The sequence below is a fragment of the Babesia bigemina genome (assembly GCF_000981445.1).
Source record: "Babesia bigemina genome assembly Bbig001, chromosome : I".
In the NCBI taxonomy this organism is placed as follows: Eukaryota; Apicomplexa; class Aconoidasida; order Piroplasmida; family Babesiidae; genus Babesia; species Babesia bigemina.
The window spans coordinates 2,396,308-2,413,366 of record NC_027216.1 but is presented as its reverse complement, the minus strand read 5'-3'; the positions used below and the strand labels follow the sequence as shown (position 1 = coordinate 2,413,366).

Below are 17,059 nucleotides of genomic sequence, written 5' to 3'. Positions count from 1 at the left end.
CCGCGATACTTGGACAACCACTTGCGCTCACAATAAAATATTGATGTGTTTCTCATATATTGGGATAACGTAGGCAATTTTTTCATACCATTGAAATGCTTTGGTTTACCAAAGAAGCTATAGATACACGATAGACCTTTGACTGTGCCACGCCACACCGTTAATCAGAATGGGACGTCCCATCGTAATGAAATTTATGTTGGCGTTATGCGCAACAATGCTGTATTCTTTCCGGCCCATTGAGACGTTCATCTGTGACTTCGGAGATCCACACGACTTGCTGAGCAACAACGCCATCGTTAGCTGCCACACATATTTCGAATTCTCTGAATTCCCACCTGTCATATGTCCACGCGTAGTCAACAACACCGAATACGTCTGGCATCCACAACCTACAAAGATTGAGAACGGTTATCATAACGCATACGTTGGTGGCAATGGCAAAATTCGTTCCGTCGCTATTGCGGAAGTTGTCGTCACTGATAGGCCTGTTGAATTTGTTACAGTGCAATCCAATCCGTCGCAAAGTCGCCTGCACTTCGACATACCAAGGAATGAATTCTACGTCATCAACGAGCGTCGTCTGATATTCATCTGTGGGCCCCGAGATTTGTTCTTGTCAGATATATTGCAGCGTCACCTGGACCGACTAGAGAGTGTCACACAAATGAGGCAACTACTTTGGAACTCTGTAACACCATTGGCTCATGAATTGGGGGTAATTGGAAAGGGTCTGGGTATATTCTTCTTGTACAGAGGCGAGACGCATCTGCCTCTTCAAGGTTGTGGCAGCCGACTTTCGCCACTGTTTAATGCGGATTATGAAGTTACCGTGGATCCCGTTACTGGTACGCGATCATGTGTAGTAGACCCTATGTCGAATGCTCGCATCGGATTTGTTTGCGAAGGCCGAATTGAACCCGCGGATTGCATGAAGTCCCTCTTGGACACGGACGGTAAAATCACGATTCCCCATAGACCACATTTCTATTGGAGTTTTGATCATCATCGACCTTGGGTGGTGGCGCAATATTTTCAGAAATTAGCATTCCCGCCATTCAATGGGGAATGCAAGTGCGTCGATCCAGAAACATCCCGCGTGAAGGCCAGGATGGAGCTACGGTCTAAAACTGACTACGTCTGCGATATCGCAAGCAAAATATTTCGCCACCGTATACACCCAATACGTGGCCCTTGGTGCTCTGTAGTGTTACACCCAGGCAGCACATTGACAATAAGATTCCCTATAGAAAATGGCGACACCGACCCCTCTCAAAAAGATTCACCAGTATCTATACGCTCTCGCACTCCTCCTAATTATTTATTCAAAACTGAATTCCGGCCGAAAAACCTGATGACGCTGAGACAACTTACAACAATTTATGATGATATTTACAGAGACGTAATCTACCATAAGGTAATCGCTGGCGATGCCCTTGAGTGGGATGCTTCCAATATTTCACGAGGAGAGATAAAACTGAAATACCGTGAAAACAAGCCGCTTACGTTAATAAGGGGATTGAATTTGTTTTTTTATCATTGGACATTGAAGGCGATCAACAACTACGTATTTGATAATATTCGCGCTGTAGTGAATGTGTCATTCGCATTTACACATCACTACAAGACGGTTGGTTGCGACCGTGCGTCACATAAAGTATTCGATTCGGAAATCAGCAAAATGTATTGCTCAACTAAACGGTGGAGTAACACTATTGGACAAACATACGAGTGCACATACAACAAACAATCGAGCATTTTGTGGGCTGGTATACACTGCCTACCGGACGAAGTGCTCATGCCAGATAATTGTGACTCCACGGGATACGATCTTAAATCCAATCGCATCACGCCACTTGCTGGATCTTTGAAGACAGTGATGATGAAGCGTATCCTTGGATTTCAGTTATTAAGACTTGACTTTCGAAATAATAGACCCTTCAGCTATGCTTGCGTCTGCGTCGATAAACGAGGATACGAAAAATCTAGAATAGTATTCGATCAGAGTCTAAGCGACCGTAAAACGTACACCGTACGTCACAAAGATGCACCCAAAATTTTAGTTACCCATATGCTGGTGCCTTTGAGTGAACTAGGATTGCCAGGTGGCCGAACTACCCCACCCGAATTGCTTATGATACAGTATATCCCACGGGTGCCCATAACACTGCATGTAGGCACCTCGTTGATCATAAGCTGTAATATTGAACGTGAGGCGCAGTACGATTCAAATAACTTGAGGATACGACCAATGTGGCTGCCACGACTGCATGAGTATCATCATTATACTGCAAATTATATGGCAGATAGGTCTGCGCTAGTTCACACGTCGCACAGCGATTCACTTGCTACTACCCCAGGTGGCTTCGAAGTCCATACAATGATGTCAACGCCTGCCGTCCATGAATTGGGCTTCAAATCAAATAGAGGCGGCATTATTATATCTAAGAATCCGATTCACATAGATTTTGTGCCCATGACTTTTGTCTGCGGTAAATATCCTAAACCGTCAGATTTTATCACTATCAATAGTGAAGTATCCTCGCCGTCGACTGGCAATATCGTACGATCATCGGTAAGATACACGTGGCACGTCGTTGAGATACACGTCGAAACCACTGACCCGTACATGCAAGGCTGCGGAGTTACTTACGAATCGGATGAGCTGTTTAAACCTGAGACACCCCAACTGTACGACGCTTCCGGACGACAAATCGGTTGCAAGATCGACATTCAGAATGCTAAAGAAGCGGCGTTCTACTGCCCAGCACCGTACGTCCTGGACCCACCCAACTGCTTCGACCAGATCTGGGTGAACGGTGAAGTGAAGAACGTAAGCTATGTCAGCAAGTCGTTTGTAGCATCTCGGAGTAATCACTTTGTTATACTGCGGTTCGACAGTGAACTCATTGGACCCGGCGAAACGCTGCGCCAGACGCCGCCGTTGGAGTGTCGCTGCGTCACCATCAAGGGGGTCATTTTATCCACCATCCAGATCGAGAACTACTACGCCAAGTAATTGGTAACTATGGTGTGATAACTTGTTTGGCAATTAGCCACTTTAATTGTCATAGTGCATGTTGGTCGTTATGTTGGTTTGTGTCTCCAGTGGCATCATAGGTTTTTGTTGAAATTCCTGTAGTTGCAAATCCAATAGCATTTTTTAGTCATTATAACTTCTGTGTAAAACATAATGCCTGGTTAGTAGATTGAAATGAAAATACGTCTCACTTCTTCGTTATACACTTTCTCCTGTATACATTGGGAAGGTGGGCTGCTACCGTTTCCCTGTATGGTCACAATTCCAAAAACTGACAACGTCCTTAATACGTAGCAATGAGTAATACGTGGTGCTTAGCGACGGACGACACTTATTTCACCAATGTTGATGAGCGACCACCATTCGGTGTTTGGCCGTGTCGAACAATGGGTTGCGAAACACACGCCTACTGCCTTAATTCATCGTCAGATGCTCACTATAGACTCTATGTGATGTTATGTAATGTTGCAGTAAGTCACATTGGTAAATGCAAATTGCGACTGTATAGGTGCTGCCCAGCTCAGTGACAGCCCACAGATTGATGGGATGGGCAACAAGAAAACATGATTGCTCATGTTGGGTTGTTAATCAGTAATAAGAAGACAAACATGGTGGAAAAGGGGTTAGTCGCCGAAGCAGGTGAACAGCGTTCGGGAAATCCCAGTTCAGCAGGGGGTTAGACACCATCACCGTTGGGATTTGAAGTTCAGTGTAACATTGAGTGATACAGAATTAACAACAAAACGTTATGTGAGACGCTATGGATAGTATTTCTATCATATCTAAGTTGAGAAAACTAAATAGCCTACTGAAGTGCGACGCGTTGTTTTTGGTAGCATAACATGCGTGCCGGATGACAGGTGGGGCCAATAATCCAGCGGCATCGCAATCATTTTAATGATCCATCACGAATGCAACATGGGCAGTGATGAATAAAGCTCGTCTATTCTTTTGGGGTCTAAGAACCTGCAATACACTTGCTCAGGTATATGTGAGGCAAGGTAAGCAATCTACATATACCCTCCCTATGGGACTGCTATCTCTGTACTGCATGACACGCGGCTGTGGTATAGCTGCCGGCATACGGGTGTCAATGGACTGGCCCTGCAAGAATGGGCTGGCAGTTGCAGCGGTAAGGGCACGTGGTTCATGGTTGCAGGTTGGTGAGTGCGTTGCTTAGGTGATTGATATATGTTTGCAGTTTGAGGGGACTGGGAGGGAGAGGGGAAGATGAGCTATACTCCGCCGTGTAAGTGTAAGACAACCTGTACCTTAACTAAATGTTATTGTTGTCCGTGGTGTTGTGGAGGATGTGAGCAATATTGTCTTCGATGCGCTAAGTTTCGACTTTCGCTCATGAGTGGAGTAGAGCAGTGCGATCATGTGAGATGTAAACAATGTGACACCAGGTGTCAATGTAACTGTTGTGTCGCGAAACGCATAAAAGTATATCGTTCCCCTGATTCCCCCAGTCCACAGCGTGGCTCTTCTTCCTCCCGTGCCGCCTCTCCCCCCCGTGCAGATCCTCACACCGGTCCACCATCTACCTCTCCCTCCAACCCCGCCCCTTACATCATCGTCCCCGTCGCCCTCATCATCGTCGTCATCTGTGTCATGATCTACTTCCGCATCCGGCCGTTCCACAGGGTGCGGTATCTACTGCGCAGCTAAGCAGAATAACTTAACTGCCAACTGACATCTAATGTCTAGACAGTAACGATTGCGTTGATGACAAATCACATGAGCAGTGAGGTGACCTAGCACCTGACCAAAGTGGTGACCAAGTACCTGAGCTAGTTACTGGCCGAGCAGCTGACATACCGCCTCACCTAAGGTCTAATCAAATGTCTGTTTTTACTGCTCCATTTACACCCACAATCCCTACTGTTAATACCACCTCGATACCACGCTCCACCTCCTCACTCCAGCATGGCTGCCCTGCCTTGTCGCCTTCCCTCCTCTGGTGAGTGGTATGTCTATAGGATTCTTGTGATGGTTCATGGATTTTGCAATATGGTTTAGGTGCGTCATTGTTACAGTATGATGCGTATTGGTGTTATTCAGCGTCTTACTTCGTAGCCCTTTCACCGAGCACACTTAGTTGTCTGCCATGCTGTATTAAGCGGCGTCACCTTAGAGGTGTGATCACTGTAGTGTTTCCCAGTTCACATAGTCCTGGAGGCTAGTGGTGAAGTTTTGTAAGGGTGGGTTAGTGGGTGACTGGAAGTGGATAGGATGGCGGCTAAGGGTAGCGTTCCTGATTTCAAGACTCTCAAAGAGTGCTTGGAATTCTTGGAGTGGCTGAATGATCGTAAACGTAGCGTTGTTAGAAGTCAGGTGGCAAATAGACTGTATAGACTCCTTAAAGATAAATATGAAGGTGTTGATCAAACGCAAATTGAAATCGCGTTGTCCCAATTTCTTAATAACCTGTCAGTCTTTCATAAGAAGTTATGCACTTCTCCACGTGGCAGTTATACTGGCGAAAAAAAAACCAAACCCGCCCTTAATGCCCTCTTGGCATGTATTCCACAAATTTTATCCGCGTTCTACTTTTTGCGATACCATGTGGACCGAAACTTTGCTGCGCTTGGCGGAGGGGGGTGGGCGGATAAGGAAGTTGGAGTGGTTTCAATGTACGCTACAATTGGTATGCGGTTAGATGCACTTATGAACCTTGTTACTGATATTGATAAATATCTAGTTGCAAAGAGTAACAATGTATACGGTGTTATACCTGGAGGATTTGAGCTCAGTGAGCTAAAAATAGGCTATAGGTACCCCATGGGACAGGGTTATCGCAACGGTACTGATATGGCAGGTGACCTTCAAAAAATATTGGACAAGAATACTAATGCTAACAATCTTTTCCTCGATGTTTATTCCACGACTGTGTTGTCAACGTCTGGAACACAAATTCCAAACGTAGCCAACGCTATTCGCTTGGTGCGAGACTTTTGCAGAATATTTGCAGAGGTGAGAGATGAGCAAGATTTTAAAGGCCATCTATATTCGAAAGATAAATGTATTGAGTGGGAAAAATTAAAAGCACATTGTGCTGGACTCATAGGGCCTCTTGAGAAAATTTTCAAACAGAAGCATTTTTCTTTTACTGGATATGCGCGGGATCTTGACAAACTCAGTAAACAATCCATTGCTAAGAAGATGGCTAGTTGGTTTAGAACAAATTTAAGTGAGGTGATAAAGAATTTGGATAATATTAGTTCTTTTAGGACAAATGTTAGAGTGAATGAAAGATTATTTAATCGTAATGCCCTGGCTACGAAAGATAGAACAGCACTTACTAAATATTTCAACAAGAACTTTTTTCCGTACGGATTCACTTTTTATGGTCACGACGCTGGAACGGGAAGCAATAGGTTTCAGATTTTGAACGAGAATTGGGATGGTGTAATCAAGGTGCTTAAAGAAAAGAGTAAAGGATTGAATGAGCTTGTGAACATTTTGAATGGTGATATCTGTAAGCTAAAAAAAAATAAAGAAAGACAACCGGATGAGCCTAAAGACGGCGTGCCTCAGCCTCCAGCTGAAAAGTCTGAAGCTGAGTCTGATGTAGAGTCCGAGGATGAAGCAGATGAACCGTTGCAGGATGAAGACGATCCACCTGCCGACACCAAAACCGAAGCCGCCAAATCTGTGGTCACAAAGGCCGAGGCGGCGAAGCCGACTGCCACTAAAGCTCAGAGTGCTGTTGATGGCAATGATCAAACTCAGGGTAAGAAAGCGGAGGGAGCACAGAACCAGGGCAAGAAGGCGGAGGGTGCACAGAACCAGGGCAAGAAAGCGGAGGGTGCACAGAACCAGGGCAAGAAAGCGGAGGGTGCACAGAACCAGGGCAAGAAGGCGGAGGGAGCACAGAACCAGGGCAAGAAGGCGGAGGGAGCACAGAACCAGGGCAAGAAGGCGGAGGGAGCACATTCAGGTGCGAGTGACAGTAACACGGCATCTGGGCCGAGTTCCGGTTCAGGTGGCGGTGGAGCTGGAGGAGGTGAGCGACCAGGCAGTGATAGTTCTGGGAATTCGACCACGTGCCCTGGTGCCATATCTTATAATTTTGGGTCAGGATACGGAAAGTATTGTCCCAGAAATGACAAAAAATGGGATCTCTCCGCACAACAGCAAATACACGAAAAGTGGGATAAAGACAAGAATGAATATGATAGGAAGATGGCACAGATAAGAGAGCAAGATAAAGAAAAACTTAGATTGCAAAAAGCAGCAGAAACGCGCAGACTGGAAGAAGATGAACGTAGAAAGCAAGCAGCATATGAGAAAAGCATACTCGACCGGCAAATTAGCATGCCATATCTAGATGGGCAGAATGTTTTTTCTTCAACCCGCGCAACCGACCTTGGTGGATTAGTGGGAACAATGGTCCCAGACGATTATGATAATGGCTCTGATCTTATAATGCAACAGATAGCTGCAGAACAGCAATGGGAAAAACAGAAACAAGAAGGAACAGTCCAGAGGCAGTTGGATAATTATGCGGCGAAGCAACAGCATAAGAGGAAGCAGGCCGCCAAGAAACTTGAAGAAACATTGAAAGATACTGCAGAAGACATATGGAAATTCCAACAGCAGAAATACGTAGAAGAAATAGAAAACAATGTACAAGATCCCGATGCCAAACACCGATTGCAGCGGAACAAAAAATTAGAGAAGCAGAACGTTGGTGATTATCCGCCAACATCCACACCCTCCACCATTCCAAGGCAGCCCAGCCGTTCTGATCTCGGGCATTCCGGTCAGAATACCGGTGGCCGTAATAGTAATGGACGTGGTTACTATGAACCCGGAGAAGGGAGAGGTAGGCGGTATGGGGACATAGGTTTTCAAGACGTTGACGGTCCTATATATCTCGGTGGCGAATCAATAGAGGAAGACAACTATGTTCCATCGTGGTTTACAAATGGCGAGACCCCACCCGATCCTTTCATTACCAATTCCGTGGAAGATTGGAAAAAAGCTCTACAGGATGGGTTGAGCGACCGCAAATTAGATAGAGATTACAGCAAGCTTATTGAAGAACAGAAGCGTGATGCTGAAAAAAGATATCGTATGAATAGAGTTCTTCAGAAGGTTTCGGTCGATGTAAATGAAGGACAGAAAAAATTGAAAGATGATGCAGACAAAGAAGCCGAACGAATGATACAAGATTCTAAGTATAACGATGCCATAAAACGTCTTGGAATTGCAAATTTGCAGAGAGAAGCAGACGCTAAAGCGTTGCAACAACGATTAGACGAAGCCCGAAAGGACCAAGACGAATTTATACAAAAGGCGCAATCTTTACCGCACGCTATTGAAGGCAATGCAATCGATACAATACGGTATCCACCTGCTTTTGTAGATCACCATTTGTACACTTTGAATCCGGTCGTCGGCACAGTTGTGTCGCAAGACTCGCCGAGGAAAAGGATTATGCAAGAACAATATGAAGCGGCGCGGCGAAATTTGAATCAGTATCAAAACTACAAAGATCAAATGGAGCAGCGCAAACTTCTTCAAGTTGCAAAGGACTGGATCCAGAAACCGAAGGATGAGGAGGCAGAATGGACGAAACGACGAATATACGGTACTCAAGAGTTATCTGTAGGCGGTATTCAGACGAACATACCAAAAGGGCATACTATTGATTCATCATCTTTTGACGTGATGAAGTTGAGCGATGGCGCTAGGATGAAATTTTCAGATGTTACAGCAACTGTCGTGGACCATGTCGAACCAGAGCCACAGATCACCCAGGCAATAGGAGATGCTACAGCAGAGTCCAAAGGCATACCGAAGTCTATGACGCTACAATCTCCTGCATTTAATGCTATTACAATGGGCCACCCGATAAAACCACCCAAGATTCCTAGCACATCAGCCATGCAATTGCTTCCGGCGCCTACACGGCTTACAAAACCTATTCGTATGAAACCAACAGGTATTGCTATGCCAGCACATAAGCATCCTCCCATCCTTCGACACGTCCCTATTACCACTCAAACATTTGACGATCCATCAATGGCCAAATTTTTGAATATCTCCAGCACCAGTCTAACAAATTCATCAAAAGCCGATACCAATGTTCCCGTATTACAGGAGATAGAACGCCCAGTTCCACAATCCATGTTTGGCGGATCCCCCGTCCCAGACGCCGAATTGCCATCCTCGCCGATTCCTAGAGATACGTTCCTCACTGAGCCACAACCAACCATGGGATTCCAAATAGAATTCCCGAAACGCACTGTACGTAAAGTAGACCCCGAAATCGGCCTGTCCATAGAGCTAGCTCACCATGGCGATCGCACTTTTAACGACGTGGACCTAGATGACCCTTACGCCAACACGGCCGATATCCTTAAAGACGAGTTCAAACCTCCAGAGGACGAAGGCTTCTCAGGCCTGCCTAACACTAATTTGGATCTGAACTTTGCGCCGGAACGTATCGGACTTGAAGGGTATGAAGATCCCGGGATGCCACGTGACTCTCCAAGGGAGGCAGATGAACGCGTAATTAACCCATTTAGCACAGATGAATGCCAAAACCCTTGGTCCGTTGACACTTCTTCAACTGATACACCCCCTCCACCTGCCTCCCCTTCCCCAGACACCGACCATCTGCCCCCGCCCAGAACCGTTCGGGAAATGCTTTACTGGTTTGTTGGATTGAATACGTATGGATTCATTGGGATGATTACTGAGTATGTTGAGTGCCTTCTAAAGAATGCTAACAAGAATGTCTTTGATATGCCAGATGCCCTCGAGGTCACCAGAGATCCTTACAACCTGAACAGTTCCCATGTCGCCGATAAGCTGACAGAAGCGTCTCTCTACTCGGCCACCGTTATCTACAAGATTACCCATAACAATGACTTCAAAGCGTTTTCCAATTTCAACTTCAAATCAGTATATAGTCAGCTTCATTATTCCTCCGACCCCGCCTGTCTCCTCTGCCAGCTGCGTGACTACGTCTACGCCTGCTGCCACCAGTTGGCGTTCCTGAAGGCGCAGTGTAAACGAGGTAAATCCCTTGGTGGTTGGCAGGATTCTAAATATGGCAGTGACATCAAGACATCGTCCCCCCTCCACTCCTTCCTGACTGACGGCTGGGACTCCACCTTCGAGACTCACCCCTTCGACCCTTGCAACGCTTGCCTCAAGAGCCGCGTCAGGATGGGATTCAGGAAGGATGATTTACCTGAGAAATCGGAAAATGGCATCACCCTTTCCACCATCCTCACTCCTAGCTGCGGCGGCGATAACCCTCTGCTGACGCTGTCCTCCTACCTCAACTGCCTCACCAGGCGGACGCCGCGGACAACCGGGGAGCTTGTGTCGTACTTCCACAATTTCGGTATAGAGTTACACGGGTCCGATCCGAACGAACTCAATTCACTGTCCATTCAACGTGATCTAATGTCCATTTCATTACACGATGTAGCCACCGCGTTAAGATGTAGGTTGGCTGGGTTGTTGAGTTGTAGGCCACCCGTTGGCAGACTATGTCATCCCACCTGGATAACGCTACGGGAGGGTGGGTGCTTGGACATCAATGTCGATGGCTGATTAACGCCATGCTATGCGAGTTACGCTTTAGTTATTGGGTTACTAGTTGCATTGTAAGCAATCTGCATCACTTGGCAGTGAATGTCGCCGGTACCATGCCGTGACGGCAAGTGGATGGCGTGTATCACGCAATTGACACAAACAGCACGATGAGGTAGCGCGGCAAACGCGAACACCAACCTCCCCCCGACCAACGCAATCACATAGCGCGTTACATAAGTTAAAAAGAGGAGCTAAACGTGAGCTTGAGACAGTAGACCCACAGTAGCCTCCACTGCACAGGCAGTGGCCATCGTAGCCGACATAAAGCGCAATACGCACCGACAACATCGCCACGTGTCGTGCACTATACTGTGGAACAACGCATGCCTTGGTCTATGTGTCCCTAAGAAAACAGTGTACTACGCGTAAGCCCCGCTTGCAGCGCCCACACACGACCGTGGAACGCCCAGAGGAGGGCTCATGCAACCAATTCGATACATATAAGCCCGGAACCGCAGCGAGACAAATCACACACTGCGACACGCGCACGAACGCCAGCCGCAGGAGCGCAAGGCAGACAACTGCAGGAAGCTGACGCGATACGGGCCACTCTTTTAGACAGACCGGCGGCGAAATACATTTTAAATAAGCGCTGTGCAGATGAAATAGGATCGTCATGACGATGCGAATAGAACAATTAATTTTTAACAGGGCGCGTGAGAGGCAGCGAACTGGTCATATGTTTCGACCATTTACACGGCACGATCTTATGTCTTCCATTGACGATCATGCACTTCAAATTGTTAGCAAATGGCACGCGCACGATTGTACATGGATCGGTCACGATAAAGTGTGACATGTAATGGTCCGCCGTATCTTATGTCACGCCGCGGTGTGTCACCTTTCCCACACGGTAGCGCGCAAATACCTAACAGCTTCAACTGTTTTATGAGATCGTATGACGCATATCAATGACGCTCGGGAGTTTCGGCAGCGACGTGTCAGGGACGCGTGTGCGCCGCAGTCTCCCTGTCCGTGACAGATTCTAGAACATCCCCATCATGCATGTATGATGAGTAACACGATCCCCACTACGCACGCGTTTGGGGCTGATCCACGTGGCTGCTGCTAATACATTTAACCGGTAACTCCCAAATCACCTCGTCGTGAAGTCTGCAATTAATTGCGCTTCTTTCGTCGCCTAAGACACGAAACTGTGAGATTCTTCGCAGTTTATTTAAGGTTACGCGTTATCCTTACGAAGTCGTCGAAATGAACGGTGTCGTTGCTCTTTTCACCGCCCTGGTCGGTGCTGCCGCCCTCTGCGGTGTCAACGCTAAGGAGAAGTCCCTCAGGAGGCACCCCGCCCTCACCAGGCAGCCGAACTACTTCGCTGTCGACATTGACGGTACCTTCGCCACCCCCCAGAAGGCTGCCATGAAGAAGAACATCGCTGCCTTCCGCATGGCCTTGAACGCTGGCCACACCCTCTTCTTCTGCACTGGCCGCAGCCCCGGCTCTGCCCGCAACTTGTTCGGTGCTGATGCCTACCGCGCCATGGGCTACAACGGTAACCCCGGTGTCTACCTTGACGGTGCCCTCACCTACGACGACCAGGGCCGCATCATTGACGAGCGCCCATTGACCCCCGAGTTCCTTGAGCAGGTCGCCATGGCCACCAAGGACGAGTGCAACAAGTTCATGCCCGTCTTCCAGACCGCCGACGAGGTCCTGACCATCTGCAAGTTCAGCGAGAAGGCCCAGGCCGTCTTCAAGGCTTACCTTTCCACCAACAAGATCCCCATCATCAGCGTTGAGGAGCTCAAGAAGCGCCGTGTGTACAACGTCATTGTCAACAACGTGAACGAGGTCTTCAACTCCATCTTCAGCCAGAACGCTGAGGAAGGTTCTGAGGTCAGCAGCGTCGAGGGTACCTACGACCCCAGCAGCAACTACAGCCTGCTTCCCCTCCCCCACGGATTCACCCAGGTTTCTGACATCAACGCCTCCAAGGCCGACTCCATCAGGGCCCTCTTGGCTTACTACGGTGCTGAGCCCAGCGACTGTGGTTCCATTGGTGACGGTTTGAACGACATTGACATGTTGGAGTCCACCACTCCTTCCATTGCCGTCGGTAACGCCGTCCCCGCTGCCATTGCCGCCGCCCACATCACCCTTGAGGAGACCTGCGACGAGGCCGCTTTCGCCAAGGCCATGCAGAAGGTCTACGGTATCAAGATTTAAATGGATATTCGGTTAAGCGCATTCTAGGATTGCGCGATTAAGTTTTTGTGGTAACTTTGGCCTTTGGCTCTGGTATGCTGGGAGGCGCGTTCTGCAACTTCATTAGATGCAAGCAAGTATCCGATCGATGTCTTCAACTGGCATCTCATTCTTCCACGGTCTAATGTAGTCTTCCTTGCATATAGACGTAGGCATCCGGCGTACTCGAACCTATGATGGACCCCCCTATAAATTCATGTTTAAATGCATGTATTTCCTGTTTCTGTGTTGTCATTTCGCGCTGCACTCTTGCGGATCCGGCTATTGTCGCCTGAGCGTCTGTCTAATTTGGCTATAAGGCTGACTTGTGCGGCATTGCGAGGTTAGCCTGTGTCATGATAGCGATACGATGTGCCGTTTTACCCTGAGAGCCGGATGTAGCTGTGGTTTCTACATGAAAACTACGTCTCCCTAATCCTTTCTGCAAGCGTACGTTACCAGCGACTGTTGCGGTCCTGCCAGCGAGTTCATTTCGCAGGGTCTTCTTAACATCTACAGCTGCGACGCTTACGCGGACGTGCCTCCCTGTGTGATGGCGTTGGGTTATATTACGGTTAAGGAGGTCGTACAGAAAGCAGCAGCGTCCTGCACTGGCAGCGGGGAAAACTAGGTTGCTGAATCATATGGAATACCACGGAGTTTCACATGTACCGGGCATGATCACAACGCCGCGTTTTCCAGTACCTTTGCGATCACGCGGATACACATGACACCAGTTATTCTCCCTGGATACATAAAGCAGCAGGGATAGTGGCTGTACAGGCCTAGTGAAGGACGCATCGGCCACCAGCCTAGAAGGTACCGCATTCGCGTAAGCATTGCGTCGCAGCGGTGTTGCAACTGGTTGAAAGACGATGAAAAATTCACCTTTAATGTGGAAGAACCATGTTTGTCAACCTGGCATCAACTTTATCGCCTTTCAGGCTCGGCTTTGGTTGCACATACGACCGCCGCTTGTAAACAATAAGAACATCAATTAACACGCATACCTAACTATACTATGTGCCACAGATGTCATTGTAAACCCGTGCAGCAGATGTTACGATGCGACGGATGTGTGAGTCTCATGAGCGACATCATCATCATGCGAGATCACAGATGGTTAAGACAGACCAACACTTGGCACGTACATCGTAATCTGATCATTGCGCGAATTAAGCACCGCGCTCCCTAGATTCAAATGCATCCAGTAAACACATTTGCGCTGAACTTAGACATCAAAGCCACCCGCGCACACGTACTGTGCAAAAAATCAACATGACCCTGACAAATTTATCTAATGCAACCTTGACACTGCAGACGTTAACAAACACGCCTGAATCCGCATACCAGGTTATTTGTTGAAGCGTACTTCTGGTGTGGCGCGGATCTCGTGTGTGCCTGATCACAAGGAAGTCGCTGAGTAGACCACCGTGCCATAGCGAGCATTACATATCAAAACCTGCTTACTACACAATGTCGTCGACATCTACGTTCGTTCCTCCCAGCGACCCTCCGAAATACATCGGCATCGATGTGGACAACACGTTCCACACCCACGATGTCGCGAATTTCACCAAAAACAAGCGCGCATTCCGCAAGCTTCTGGAGAGCGGCTACCGTCCGCTATTCGCCACAGGTACGGGTTAATGAAAGGTCGTCCAATGCTACGCAGGCCGCCCGCTCCACGTAGCCCAGTACGTGCTCGGCGAGCTGTCCACCGACGGGGTGTACAACGGTTACCCTGGTGTTTACCAAAATGGCGCCACCGTGTACAACGAACGCGGCGAGCTTGTGAAGGAAGTGAAGTTCAGCGAATCGTTTTTGCGCGACTTCTGCGCCATGGTAAAATCCCGATCCCTTGAGCACATCGTGGTCTTCCTGTCGGCCTCGGAGATGTACGCACTGGTGGAGGAGTCGGCGTGCTGGCAGAAGATGTGCGAAATCTGGGATCTGGACACCAAGCTGCACGTGGTCTCTGCTGAGGATATCTTGAAGTCCAACATCGTGCAGATTATGGTGTCCAAGTACAAGGACATCAGGGACCACATCCCTGGCGTACCCGATGTTGACTTCATGGGCAAGATCGGAACGTGCGGCCTCACTGACGTGAACCCGCCGCGCGTGAACAAGCTGGAGGGGCTCCGGGCGCTGCTGGGTCACGAGTTGGCCGAAAGCGGTAACTTCGCGTTCATCGGCGACGGGTCTAACGACGTGGAAGCGCTGCAGGCTTCTCAGTGGTCGTTCGCCGTGGGTAACGCGTCAGACAGCGTGAAGGCCGCCGCCAAGAACGTGCTCGAGGAGACCAACGACCAGGCCGCATTCGCCAAAATGGCGCAGCTCCTATACGGAATCAACGTGGAGTAGCCGGCAGATTTAAGCCGCTTCACAAAACAGCAACGTGTTACCGTATTCCGTGATTACGACGAGCAGTGCTATAAACGGCTTCCGAGCGACGGCAGCCTTCCACATGCGCCGTCAACTCACGCCACCGACAAACTGCAGAAGCTGCTAAAGCAACCTAATATGTACATAGTGCAAACGGTTTGCGTTACAGTTGCGTAACGACGGATTCCCCTGACCTCAGCCGGGCGGATATCGACGAAGGCACAGCGGCGCCTACGGTGAACGTACGGAATCGCCGCGTTACACCCGACAACCCAGTGCTTTCTAAACCGATCACGAACTCCTCTAGTCGCTAAAAAAATTTGGGTGAATTCCAACCGAGCACAATGAGCAGCCTATGCCAGCTACACGCGGCTCCCTCAAAATGGCGTCAGTCGCATACCCCTAAACACTTGTGTTATATACCATCGCTGATCTGCCTATACGGTATAGATTTGTACCCGGTCCACCGTGCATCTGCTAAAGCAACGTCGCGGCGCGAGGTTCGCGGTGGTACATTTGCGCGATGTGAGGAGCATTGATCCGAGCGACTCAAATATCCGTTGGCCACTCAACGGGACGAACGCGATCAGAAGGGCCAAAATTTGCATGGAAATGGCAGGGCGGCCGAGCAGGTCGGGGGTGTGAGACCCTGCCGTACTCCATTGTCAGGCGGCGGATTCTTGCGCCAGCACCATGTCATATTTTAATAGACAGCCAACTGAACGTATACCGCGGAGCCTTGCAGGGCTCCCCCTGCATATTTTGGAGCGCATCTGAATGTAGTGTAGCCGGCAGTGACCACAGCTGCCTGTTGTTGAAATGGACACCGCCGTGCAACGTTTAGTGGCTCCACCGCTGCAGAACGTTGCAAGCAACGACCTGTGCCGCAATGTCGGCGATGTATCACCGTACGGTCGCCGCCTTCCACGGCCCGCGCTCTTCGCTGTCGACATTGACGGCACGTTTCTGTCTGCGGAGGCCGAGGTAATGAGGAAGAACCGTGCCGCCTTCGCGAACACCCTCAAGGCCGGGTTCAATGTGTTTTTTTGTACAGGTATGTACATGCGTGTTGTCCGTCAAATGCCTCAGGCCGACCTCACGTGAGCTCGATGGCAGTACTGGACGAGCAGTTTGTGCGCTCCACCGGGTACCGCGGCTACCCCGGCGTGTACCACAACGGCGCTGTGGTGTACGACGGGTCGGGCGCGGTGCTGCGGATGAACGTTTTCGGGGCTCAGTTCCTGACGGTGTTCTGTGAGTTCCTCGTGTCGCATCAGCTGGAAAAATACGTGGCGTTCTGCGACATGAACGGAGCGTACATGCTGTGCGACGACTCCAGCTGCATGAAAGAGATTCTTGCGGACGTCGATATGCACGATCCGCCCACCGTGGTCACACCCGCCGACCTGCTACTGAAGAAGATATCACTCCTGATTGTTCACCACAAGGAGGTCATCACGCAGCAACCTCACGTTAAGTGCGACGTGGACTATGTCCTGAAGGAGGGATCTTTTGGCGCCTGGGACGTCACTCCGTGCACTTCTACGAAGGCTGAGGGCCTAAAGGTGCTGCTGGAGAGCTACGGGGTCACCAGTGCGGATTGCGGTTTCATTGGCAACGGCACGAACGACGTGGAGGCGATGAGCCTCTGCGAGCTGTCGTTCGCCGTGCAGAATGCGGAGGCGAACGTGCAGGATTTCGCCAAGTACACACTCGCCGAGACTAATGAGGAAGGCGCATTCCACACTGTAATGAAACTAGTGTACGGCGTGCCGTGCGAATGAATATCCGGGTTCGGTGCTTGAGCCG

General features: G+C 49.2%; 6 protein-coding genes across 6 annotated transcripts; all 6 read left to right on the top strand.

The window, feature by feature from the left end:
* Positions 1–217: 217 nt before the first annotated feature.
* On the top strand, positions 218–3,019 carry BBBOND_0110910 (hypothetical protein; the record flags this gene model as incomplete). Its single annotated transcript, XM_012911526.1, has 1 exon — positions 218–3,019. The coding sequence occupies one exon, from the start codon at positions 218–220 to the stop codon at positions 3,017–3,019; it is 2,802 nt and encodes a 933-aa protein (XP_012766980.1).
* A 1,133-nt stretch (positions 3,020–4,152) lies between these two features.
* On the top strand, positions 4,153–4,791 carry BBBOND_0110900 (hypothetical protein; the record flags this gene model as incomplete). Its single annotated transcript, XM_012911525.1, has 4 exons — positions 4,153–4,172; positions 4,242–4,289; positions 4,513–4,692; positions 4,755–4,791. 4 exons carry the CDS (start codon positions 4,153–4,155, stop codon positions 4,789–4,791), a joined length of 285 nt encoding a protein of 94 aa, XP_012766979.1.
* Positions 4,792–5,275: 484 nt separating this feature from the next.
* BBBOND_0110890 (RIBOSOME BINDING PROTEIN-1 domain containing protein, putative) lies at positions 5,276–10,618 on the top strand (the record flags this gene model as incomplete). Its single annotated transcript, XM_012911524.1, has 1 exon — positions 5,276–10,618. One exon carries the CDS (start codon positions 5,276–5,278, stop codon positions 10,616–10,618), a length of 5,343 nt encoding a protein of 1,780 aa, XP_012766978.1.
* A 1,254-nt stretch (positions 10,619–11,872) lies between these two features.
* On the top strand, positions 11,873–12,844 carry BBBOND_0110880 (HAD superfamily hydrolase, putative; the record flags this gene model as incomplete). The annotated part of the gene is made up of 1 exon (XM_012911523.1): positions 11,873–12,844. One exon carries the CDS (start codon positions 11,873–11,875, stop codon positions 12,842–12,844), a length of 972 nt encoding a protein of 323 aa, XP_012766977.1.
* A 1,494-nt stretch (positions 12,845–14,338) lies between these two features.
* On the top strand, positions 14,339–15,229 carry BBBOND_0110870 (HAD superfamily hydrolase, putative; the record flags this gene model as incomplete). The annotated part of the gene is made up of 2 exons (XM_012911522.1): positions 14,339–14,501; positions 14,538–15,229. The coding sequence occupies 2 exons, from the start codon at positions 14,339–14,341 to the stop codon at positions 15,227–15,229; spliced, it is 855 nt and encodes a 284-aa protein (XP_012766976.1).
* Positions 15,230–16,069: 840 nt separating this feature from the next.
* BBBOND_0110860 (HAD superfamily hydrolase, putative) lies at positions 16,070–17,034 on the top strand (the record flags this gene model as incomplete). Its single annotated transcript, XM_012911521.1, has 2 exons — positions 16,070–16,304; positions 16,340–17,034. The coding sequence occupies 2 exons, from the start codon at positions 16,070–16,072 to the stop codon at positions 17,032–17,034; spliced, it is 930 nt and encodes a 309-aa protein (XP_012766975.1).
* Between the last annotated feature and the right edge of the window lie 25 nt (positions 17,035–17,059).